Here is a 12,070-nt window from a genome sequence, read left to right on the forward strand (position 1 = left end):
CGAAATACCTTTTAATTTTGTGGTCTTAAAGAATTGCTAAACAAGGAAAGACTAATTTTTTAAAAAAATGAACTAAAAAAAATAGGTCAAACAAATTAAAATGGAGGGAGTAATGGTCATCCTACAGTACAATAACATAGATATCAGGTAATTTTATCCACCCATACTTGAGCAAAATTACATGGCACTTTTTGCCAGATTTGAACCTTCAATCTTCCAATTCTTGTGTCATATTACATGCACACGGACACAGAACATAATCACCTGTATAGAGAGCACAGATAGATCCTTCAAATTGTATTTACTTTTTCTCCTGACCTTTTGAAGTAAGAAGACAGACAAGTGACAAGGGGGTTTGGCTTGGATATTTGCCAAAAAGCTCTTCAAATGCAATTACTAATTTTTTAGGCTGACACCCGGAATTAACAGAGAAGCCCAGAAATTCATACTACTGAGGACAAACTATTAGAACACCTTCCACCAACAATGTATAGACATCTTTAGCAAGTAGCCATAAGATTTACAAACAATTTCTGAGACTAGTGTACAGATGCATACATCAGCATGAAGGTTTCAAGAAGGATTTTTTCTGTTATTGGTCTCACAAAGAAAAATATTCACCCATTCCCATTTAGTAATGCAAATTATGCTGCCATATGTTCATCTTTCAGCTGCCTACACACTGGTATTTCATTGGCATGAAGAGCAACTTTTTCATGAAGTGAAGGCCTCCAAGTTGCAATCTCTTGCTCGTTCAACTGACAAGTACTATCTTGGGCTGCGCTATGGCTTCTGTTTCTAGCAATGGGACTTTCATGATTGTGTTTGCCTTCATATGTTGTTATGACAGCTTTTGGGTCTGTTGAAGCCCTCTCAACATGTTTGCGAACATTGCATCCAGGATATGTGCAACGGTAATAACTCCTGCAAATTTATCACCGAGTGCTTTATAGATGTCATAACTTGAGAGCAGTAATTAAAGGTAATGACTCCACAGGGAAAAACACATATTGTTATCACATAAAACAGGAAACATGAGAAGCACACTTGAAAAGATTTATGAACTAGCTTTTGAACAAGATATTATGGCAGGGTATAGTACTTGAAGGAAGAAAAAGTGTTTTTCTTCACAGCTTCATTTCATAGTCTATACTCAAATCGGAAAAGAACTAGACAGCCTTCCTTCAATCCATAGGAGAACAAACATAAACCCCAAAAATACTCAAACGGAAAGACGGAAAAATAAAAAGACGGCAGTCCGGTGCATGAAGTATTCTGCCGTTTTACGCAAGGTCCGAGGAAGGACCGTACTAAGGGGTTTGATGTAGGCAACCTGTAGGTCATGCAGCAACTTTAATGTTTCTCCAAGGCTCCTTTTCGCAAGAAGGAAAAAAGAAAAAGAATCCTCCAGTATTGAATTAATATCATCAAGCTTTTAGACAGTTATCTACAATGGTGAAAGTTATGAAGTATACTAACTAGACAGGCCTCTCCAACCGAGGAGAATATCACAATTTTATAAAATTAGATTAAAAAAATTGAACTATTGCCTCTTTTCATTCTAGAAATAATCGCAGGAAATCCTTTTATAACTTGGATTTCTATTTCAAAGAATACTTCATGTGGAAATAATGGAGAAAAATATTATTGAATTGTTTTCTCTAAATTATTACATTGAGACTTTATTTATAGACACTACATTCCAATCCTATTCCTAATAGGACACTATATTACAATCCCTTTCCAAATAGAATTCAATATGCTATTCTTATTCTTATTCTAACACACTCCTTCAAGCTCGTGCATACAAGTCATATGTACCAAACTTGTCACAAATGTAATTAATACGAGGACTGATGAAGGACTTGGTGAAGATATCTGCAAGTTGATCACTTGACTTCACAAATTTTGTAACAATATCTCCCGAGAGTATCTTTTCTCTGACAAAGTGACAATCAATCTCTATGTGCTTGGTCCTCTCATGGAACACTGGATTAGATTCAATACGAAGGGCTGCCTGATTATCACATACAAGTTCCATCTTACCAGTTTCTCCAAATTTTAATTCTCTCAGCAATTGCTTGATCCAAACCAGCTCGCAAGTTGCTGCAACCATTGCTCGATACTCTGCTTCGGCACTACATCGAGCAACCACACTCTGTTTCTTACTCTTCCAAGATACCAAATTACCTCCTACTAAAACACAATATCTAGATGTAGAACGTCTATCAGAGAGTGATCCTGCCCAATCAGCATCTGTATATCCAATGATATGCTCATGGCCTCGATCCTCGAAGAGTAGTCCTTTAACTGGAGATGACTTTATATATCGCAAAATCCGAACAACTGCATCTTAATGATTATCATAAGGGGAAGTCATAAACTGACTTACAACACTCACAGGAAAAGAGATGACTAGAGATGCTAGGTCTAGTCACTGTGAGATAATTCAACTTTCCAACCAACCGTCTATACCTTCCAGGATCACTGAGTGGCTCCCCCTGTCCTGGCAGAAGTTTAGCATTCGGATCCATAGGAGTGTCAATGGGTCGACATCCCATCATTCTTGTTTCCTTAAGAATGTCTAAAGCATACTTGCGTTGAGAAATAACAATACCTGAGTTGGACTAAGCAACCTCAATCCCTAGAAAGTATTTTAATCTGACAAGGTATTTAATCTGAAAATGCTGAAGGGGATGTTGCTTCAAGTTAGTGATACCATCTTGATCACTGCCGGTAATAACAATATCGTCAACATAAACCACCAAATAAATACACAGATTTGGTTCAGAATGGCGATAAAACACTGAATGATCAGCTCCACTACGAATCATGCCAAACTCCTGAATAATTGTGCTAAACTTTCCGAACCAGGCTCGAGGGGATTGTTTCAAACCATAGAGTGACCTGCGCAATCAACATACAAGGCTACTAAACTCCCCCTAAGCAACAAAACCAGGTGGTTGTTCCATATAAACTTCTTCCTCAAGATCACCATGCAGAAAAGCATTCTTAACTGACCAAGTCGAGCCTTCAGCCGATCAACCTGACCATCTGGACCAACTTTGACTGTATAAACCCAACAACAACCAATAATAGATTTACCTGCAGGAAGGGAAACAAGCTCCCAAGTACTACTCGTATGTAAAGCAGAAATCTGATCAATCATAGCGTGTTTCCATCCTGAATGGGAAAGTGATTCACCTGTAGTCTTAGGAATGGAAATAGAGGACAAAGATGATACAAAAGCATAATGGGGTGATGACAAACAATGATAACTCAAGAAAGTATAATGTGGTTAGCATTAGGAGTGGATCTTACACCTTTTTGAAGTGCAATTAATAGGAAGAGGCAAGTCCGCAGTAGGGGAAGCGTAGGCGCAGGACATGAATCATCTGGGACTGATACTAGACGTAGGCGCCGGTGATAAGTCAAAAGTGGTGGCACTGTGGCTAGAGATGGAGAAGTAACCATAGATTCCTCAAAGATTGGTCTGGGTAAGACTATAGGTATGGGTAAAACCTCAGAGATATTAAGATGATCAGAAGATGTATAGTAAGGTTGAGATTCAAAGAATGTGACATCAGCGGACATAAGGTAGCGACCCAGATCACGTGAATAGCATCGATACCCTTTTTGAACTCGAGAGTAACCAAGGAAGACACATTTGAGAGCACGAGGGGCTAATTTATCTTTTTCTGGGGCTGAGTTATGAACAAAACATGTGCTCCCGAAAACACGAGGAGGGATAGAGTAAAGATGTGACTGAGAAAATAGTATGGAATGGGGAACCTTATTCTGGATCAAAGATGATGGCATTCTGTTAATGAGATAGCAAGATGTGAGGACCGCATCGCCCCAAAAACGCAATGGAACATGGGATTCAATGAGAAGAGTGCGAGCAGTCTCAATGAGATGCTTATTTTTTCTTTTTGTTATACCGTTCTGCTGAGGGGTGTATGGACATGATGTTTGGTGAATGATTCCTTGATGAGACATAAACTCCTGAAACTGGAAGGATAAGTATTCTAAGGCATTATCACTATGAAAAGCACGAATAGAAACACCAAATTGATTTTATATTTCAGCACAAAAACTTTTGAATATAGAGAATAACTCGGAACTATCTTTCATTAAGTAAACCCAAGTACATCTTGAAAAATCATCGATGAAAGTAACAAAGTAACGAAATCCTAACGGTGAACTGACTCTACTAGGACCCCAAATATCGGAATAATCTAATGAGAAAATAGACTCTGAGCGACTCTCAATACTACATGAAAATGTAGCACGGGTGTGTTTCCCAAGTTGACACGACTCACAATCTAATGTGGATAGACTAGACAAACTAAGAACCATCTTTTGTAGCTTGGATAGACTAGGATGTCTCAAACGTTTGTGAATAATATTGGGAGGATCTGTAGTGGAGCATGCTGTGAAGAAATTTGAAGCGGTAAGATGGTAAAGGCCTTGTGATTCATGTCCTATGCCAATTGTCTGTCCCGTTTTGCGGTCCTGCATTAGAAAAGAATCATCAAAAAAAGTTATCCTACAATCAAGGGCACGTGTCAAACGACTAACAGATGCAAGAATAAAAGGACAACCAGGGACATAAGGAACAGAGTCTAGAGTGACAGAAGATAGGGGTTTGGCTTGTCCAACTCCTTTTGGCTCTGTTCGAATTCCATTAGCTAAAGTAATAGCTGGAAGAGATTGTGAATGAACAATATCAGAAAAAAGTGATTTATCACCAGAAATATGATCAGAAGCACCTGAGTCCACAACCCATAATCCTAAGGTAGGAGATTGTGCAGTTGAGGCTACTAGTAGAAATATATCCTTGCTTGCTTGATACTGAAGATATTCATTATATTCCTTGTCAGATGAATACACCTGTCGATCACCTGTGGTGTTAGACTGAGCAATATGAGCATTTTTAGCTGGTCAACCATGCAAAGAATAGCATATTCCACGAGTATGTCCAAGCATATTACAATAACTACACTTAGGTCTAGAATAACATACGCCATGAGTATGTCCAAGTCTTTTACAATAACTACACCTAGGACGAGATCTTTCAAATTGACCTTCCCCTCGTCGATTCTTCATGGACTGTGACGTTTGATTTTCTAATCTTCTCATTAAGGGCTCAGATTTAATCATAGGACTTGAACTTCCAATTTCAATATTTTTGGAGCCAAAAAAAAAAATATCATGCCCAAAAGATATCTTGGGAATTTGACTTGAAAATACCAAGAACTAGATCTGAATTTCTGGAAAAAAAAATACTGATTCCGGCAATCGAAATCTCAAAATAATTGTCGAAATTTGGAAAGGAGCAAGTGGTCGGAGTCAGAATAGATCGGCGATCCCAACAGAAAAAGAAACAACTCAAAATCGACCGGAGATGGGCTCACGCGCCGGTGCGTGACGCAGATCTCGCCGGAATTTCTGGATTCTGGCTGGCGCGTGGCGGCGCGTGGAGGGTAATTTTTCGTCGGGTTTTTGTTGCCTGATGTTTTCGATCCTTTTGGTGGTGTTATATTTTTCACACAACCACAAAATAAAAATTGACCCAAATCAGTCACCGGAATTGATGCACGGTGATTGAGTTATCTTGTCTGATATTTCTAACCTACTCTAATACCATGTGGGAAATAATGGAGAAAAATATTATTCAATTGTTATCTCTAAATTATTACATTGAGACCCTATTTATAGACACTACATTCCAATCCTATTCCTCATAGGACACTACATTACAATCCCTTTCCAAGTAGAATTCAATATGCTATTCCTATTCTTATTCTAACACTTCACAATCAAGACAATTAGCTGAATCACGTGAAACCGTTTTCAAAGAAGTAACTGAGTATCTTGTTTTTATAAGCAAGTTGACTTAGATTCTTGAATAATCAATAATCATATTACTGCTATTTCAATTGAATACAACTGCATTTGAGAGGAGAGTTTCTACGAGCAACTTGGGACAAGCAAAACAATGAAAAGGTGACATCGGGAACAGAAATGAAAAGCTAAAGTAGAACATCCCTCTTTCTTCATCCGTGATCCCAGTTTCACAAAATGAGCTGTGAAGAGCCAAGTAAAAATTGAAGGAGACCAGGGACCAACACAATACATTTTGGCTTTTGCCTCCAGGAGAAGAGCCAAGTGCATTTGACCGATGAATAAGAGAACTACGCTGGCCTAAACAACACTTGGGCGCTCTATGTACGATGTAAACTCCATCAGATACATATTGACCTGCTTTCCTTTCATTTTCTTTTTCTAATTCAGGTCACAAGCTTTTGGAGGCCTCTCTTGAAGCCAACTTGTTTCATTGAGAGGAAAGTTTCCTCAAACAACATAGGACAAACAAAATATTAAAAGTGAAGAGAAGCTAATGTGGGATATTTATGTCATCTATCATCCAACTGTCAAACAATGAACACTGAAGAGTGAAGAACCAGATAATTTTACAGAGACGAGCATCCAATGCAAACTTCTCTTTTTATCTTTCTTTTCTTGGTAAGGCCTAAAGCCAAACTCTACAAAGCTGAAAATATTTTTCTCAGATATATTGAAAACATGTAATAAGACCAAATTAAAATCCAAGAATTCAATAAAGGTGTTCCTTACTTTTTTTTAAAATCAGTAAAATCTGTTCCTATGACTTCTATAAGAATAATACATTTTTTCCTATTCAATCTGTTCTTTTATTGTTATTGAAGAAGAAGAAGAGATTTCTTATGGCTTAGAACTGCAGGAACAGATCTCAACAACATCACTCAATGAAAAATCACAAGGCACTAGCAAGAGTTTTAGAGCAAGAAGATTTCATGGTACTTAATAAATACCACATCATTGAACAATATGACTTGGAAATAGAAGTCGATTACTAAATTATTTGTTTTGCATTTGTCAAATGCCTAGGAAATATGCAAGTGGAATATCCTGGACAAATGACAAAAAAGCAGGATACAACTAAACACCATTGCTTTAGTCAATTAAACAATAGACCATAGCTACATGTGTGTATAATTACCTCGGATGATGATTCCCCTTCACCACTTTTTGCCCATACTTACGCCACTTGAACCCGTCATCCAAAATGTCTACTTCACTCCTTGTCTGCACAACAATCTTGGATTCTGATTCCGCTTTATGTGATGAAAAAAGAATAGGAGTCTCGACTGTTGTCTTCCTGCATAACGGTAACTTGGATCACATACATATTTGCTCAATTGCAAATTCCCCTTTTATTTATTTATTTTCAAAAAAGAGGTTTCTTAACTCAGCAGAAGAATGCTGAAAGAACTTACATTCTCTTCACATTTGATTCATCATCCTGTTCCTTGCCTGTTGCTGTTGCAGTGTCCACAATTTCATCATAATCCTTCAAAACTGGAGGTTCAGATGCCCTTTCAGTAGACACCTGCTCAGAATGAGCAAGATGCGCCCCATTTAAGCCGCTGGTTTCTATCTCAGTATGTGTTTCAATTTCAGGGTTAGCTTTGGAGCAGTCTGAACCATCCTGAGCACCACTATCTCTTCTGCGTTTGTTTGGTTGAGGAAGCTCGTGATTGTGATGGCCTTTATATGTTATCTCAGTTACGTGACCATCAACGGATCGCTCAACCTTCTTCCTGACAGGACATTTGACATGTGTGCATTTATAGTAGCTCCGAGGGCATTCACTTGCCTTAACCATCTTCTGGCCATACTTCCTCCAATTGTAACCATCAGAAGCTGGCTTATCGACTGAATTAAGGTATGGCTTTTCCTCAGATTGAGAAATCTGTGGCAGTTCAAACTTCTTAATCTGCTGGTCTGACGGCATAGTATCTAATTGAGGTTGTAAAGAAGATTCGTCTAGGTCAGATGTCCCTAATACTTGTGCTGATGTCCCCTGTAGGTAAGACTGGGATAATGCTGCCTGCGCTGTAACATGTGCTAGGGCTTGCTGGTGTGACATCCCAAACGGACTCTACAAAAGATGCAATGAGTTATATATAAACAATAAGATGCCACTATGATTGATAACTTTGTTTAACCATTATTGTTAGAAAAAAAAAAATCTTGGGTCCAATTCAGTCCAAAAGCTAGATCATGAGGTGAGAATTTCCCCAAAACCAAATAAGGAGACAACAACACATTTTCTAAACCAATATGGAACACTTAACACCGCCTCTCCACCGAAGACTATACATCTAATGTGTGGATAATATAACACAGGGGTCCAACATTGCGACCAAGAACAGGGATGAATCTGACTCTAAATACCATCTTAAGAAAATGGATTTCGGACTTGACTCAACCACAAAAGCTAGCTCATAAGATGAATATTGTCCAAGATAATCCATTTCCTCAAACAATGTGGGAAACTTAACAACCGTAAACATTCATGAATTCATCATCATTGATAAATACGTGCAGATGTAGATAGCCTTCTGGTGATGGGTGCTGGCACTATCCGGCTCAAACTATATATAAATTGAAAACCTTCTACAAAAATACAGTACTAAGTTAGCAACCATCATCACCTATTGGCATGAAAGAGTAGTGTAACAGCAGTACTCCGCACCCACAGACTTGAACTCTCAATCTCTCCCTTTGACAAATTCTTCCCAAACCTGTTATGAATCCAAGTATGTTTTTCCTTTTCAGGTACAACAGCAGACCCAGTGTAATCCTACAAAGTAGGTTCGCAGTCCTTACTTTACCCCAGTGGTGAGGTAGAGACCTTGTTTCCGATAGACCCATTTTTTTCCTTTTCAGATACTAAAATAAATCCTGCAAAATAGAAGCTTCTATTGGTTCGCGCCCAAAGTCCCAAACTTTGTGCGAACCAAAATAAAAGCTTCCACACACGATTTACTAGCTTTGAATAAAAAGTAGCAGCACTTATCCAATAGTAGATAGTTGAATTATAGAAGTACCAAAATCACTAATTTCTGGAACCCCAAAATCATCAACTTTAAAGCTTCTTCCATAAAGAGAAAAGAAGTCTTTAATGAAGAATTTACCTGAAGTGGGGAAAGAAAGGCAGGTGAATTAAGCAATCCAGAAGGACTAAAAGGGGTAAAGAAAGGAGAGTGAGCCACCATTAAACTCATCGGTCGATTCTGCTTATACCCTAAATTCCCCTCTTTACAATTAGCTTCTTCTTCTTTAGTCAAAAGGGGTTTTGCTAGTGGAGAAGCCATGGCCCCAGCAAGGAGCTGAGAGAAAGAAGGGTGCTCAGATTCAGAGAAGTAGCTGGACACAAGGGTAATTGGACCTGGGCTAAAATAAGACATATTTCCACCACCAAAAAATGTTTCCCTAGGTGGAATTGTTAGTGCAGGAAGTGCTGAAACTGCTGGAACTTTCAGTTTTTCCCCCATTTTTCGATTGGAAAGGTTAAACTTATCAGTGAAGACAAAGTTGTTAAAGAGGAGAGAAGAAAGACAGGAGAATCCAGAGAATGCTTTGTGTTTTGCTGTTCATCTGTTTCAACAATTTGTTGTTGTACTTTCTGTTTCTTGAGAATGTACAGTGGGCGGAGCAATGAATGATTGATTAATTGAGAATTTTGTTACTGGTTACAGCTTTTCTTGAAAAATTCTACAATCCAACAAAAGTTACGTGACCCTTCATTAATTTTTGATACGTAAATAAGGAGCCTTATTTTTCTAATTTTACAATGAAAATAATAAATAGGAGAGAAAAAATATATTTATATAATTCATGTGGGTCTTATTTGATATAATAAATTGTTTTAAAGTAAATCTATATATCTATATAAAAGAGGATTAGAGAGCTATCGATGTGGCATTTCTCTATGACCTTCATTGTCTTTTTTTTTTTTTTCTCATTTTTTTTGAACTTTTTCTCTATTTAATTGACCATTCTCTTATTTTTCTTTATGTATTTTTGTAACAACATTAATTTGCTCAGTAACGCACACCAATTTAATAGGACTACTTATTACAATTAAATTCTCAATATTATTTACCTATTGATGAAAGGAAAGATTCCAAGAAAAATAAATATTATTTCAATTTTTAACCTTTCAAAATTCTTAATCATGAAAGAAAAGAATTCCAAAAGTCTTGAGCAGTTACTAGACTTAATTATAAATACACTACAAAGAAAATTAAAAAGTTGCAAAACGTGTATCAAATTTTCTCAAAGTATTTAAACTTTTTATGAATTTTCCTTCATATGCAATTTCTTTTTCTTTTTCCCACTGCATTGCCATGAAGAAAGAAGACAGATAATTCAACTTTCACTAATGAAGTTTCCATCTTCTGTATTGCATCTTGGATTTAGTAATGCATCCATCTTCATTAATCTCTACTTTTTTGATTGAATATATAATTAAATGTTATTTTTATGCTGCTTTGACAATATACATGGATGTATCTAACAAAAAAGGTGTGAATCTGATTCTATTAGTAAGTCAATACTTTATAGCTTAATACATTTATTGTAATTATGTTGAGCGTTTCACTTACCAAAAGAAAAAATGCTAAACTTTTTTATTATAAAGTAGAGTGATAGAGAATTTTAATTTCATAATAACAGTAATGCGGATTACAAATATAATATTGTGGAAATCACAGTTATTGATATGATTTTATATCTTTCAAACATATAATCAAAACAATATAATAATAATAATAGCATAATTAATAGTACATGTAAAATATAAAATATAATGCTTTTAATTTGAATAGTTACAAACATCAAATTGTTTATAGTTATTCTGTTTGAGAGAAAATACCTAAAAGCTGATTTTTTCTTCTTCTTAAATAACATAATTTAGTCATAACTAAATTGTATCAACAAACTCATTAAGCACTTAATTTACATTTTCTTCGTCAGCACCGATCGTAATATGACTAGATGATTGAGTACCATACCATATTCGAGAAAGAAAATAAAGTAAATAAATAGTATTGAGTCTCAAGGAAGCAAACAATATATAAAGGTATCATACATGGTACGCCAATCAAATAAATAAGAGTTTAACTAAAAAAAGTTAAATTAATTTATCATTTTCTTTAGGACGATTTACAATAAAATTAACATATTAAATTTGTATATATGTTATAAATTTAATTAACGAAAAATAATCATAAGCCTATTGAAGTTTAATTGATTTATTTGGAAATCTGTGAATGAGACTACACGTGTCGTCGATTTTGTTAATTATAAGAAATGAAGAAGTTAAATTATATATTATCGATAAAATTAGCGATGAAGACACCGACAATTACTAGAAGTGCGGTACTTTAGTGTTTGTCGAAAAATACTCTTTCAGTTTACTAACATCGTAAATGTGTGTTCGATGCTCATGAAGGAGTTGCTTTATCATTAATATTGTTGCATGTATGGTTTGAAAATAATTTTGATAATGAATATTAGAAGAATATTAAAAAATCTTAATGAAAATAATGTAGAATCTCATGTTCTTTATTTCCCAAAATTTTCTTATTATCATAGCCCCTAAAATAATTAATAATCGCATGTTATTGCAATTCTATAAATAAAGACATTGTAAGATTTTGTAAAACTGATCAAATTAATCTTTTAAGTTGCTATGTTTTCATTGATTATTGAATTCAAGTTTTAGTTTGACTTAAGAAATAAGATAAATGGTATTAAATGGTGATCGGCTTGTGGAATTGGATGCTAATAAGAGTTGAAAAATTGTGCATCAATTTCATGTTTTCTCTTTCTATTTTTTAATGATTCAAGTCATAAAAATGTTGTTGCATTATCTTTTTTTCCAGGTGTTCTCTCTTTATTTGTATTTTATATGAATTTCTAATTTTCTTAAGTTTATTATTTTTTTTGTCTCAAAATAGTAATGCATAACTTTGTTGGAAATAATAATTTTTTTCTTTTATAAATAGATAGTGTAATACTTTGTTGAAATCGAAATGACCACATTAATCTTTTAAGTTAAGTTTTTTATGGTTATTATATTCATGTTTTAAAAATCTTACCATCTTTTGTAATCGCGCGAAGCGCGAATAAGTTTACTAGTATAAAAAATAAAAATGAGGAGAATTATATGACT

General features: G+C 35.5%; 1 protein-coding gene across 1 annotated transcript; it reads right to left on the bottom strand.

The window, feature by feature from the left end:
* Nucleotides 1-367: 367 nt before the first annotated feature.
* Nucleotides 368-9,663, bottom strand: LOC107867929 (probable WRKY transcription factor 4). Its single transcript, XM_016714423.2, has 4 exons — nucleotides 9,027-9,663; nucleotides 7,323-7,987; nucleotides 7,046-7,204; nucleotides 368-924 (listed from the first exon to the last, which is right to left on the bottom strand). Exons 1-4 carry the CDS (start codon nucleotides 9,384-9,386, stop codon nucleotides 645-647), a joined length of 1,464 nt encoding a protein of 487 aa, XP_016569909.1. The 5' UTR covers nucleotides 9,387-9,663; the 3' UTR covers nucleotides 368-644.
* Between the last annotated feature and the right edge of the window lie 2,407 nt (nucleotides 9,664-12,070).

This window comes from Capsicum annuum, chromosome 4, assembly GCF_002878395.1.
Source record: "Capsicum annuum cultivar UCD-10X-F1 chromosome 4, UCD10Xv1.1, whole genome shotgun sequence".
Taxonomy (NCBI): domain Eukaryota; kingdom Viridiplantae; phylum Streptophyta; class Magnoliopsida; order Solanales; family Solanaceae; genus Capsicum; species Capsicum annuum.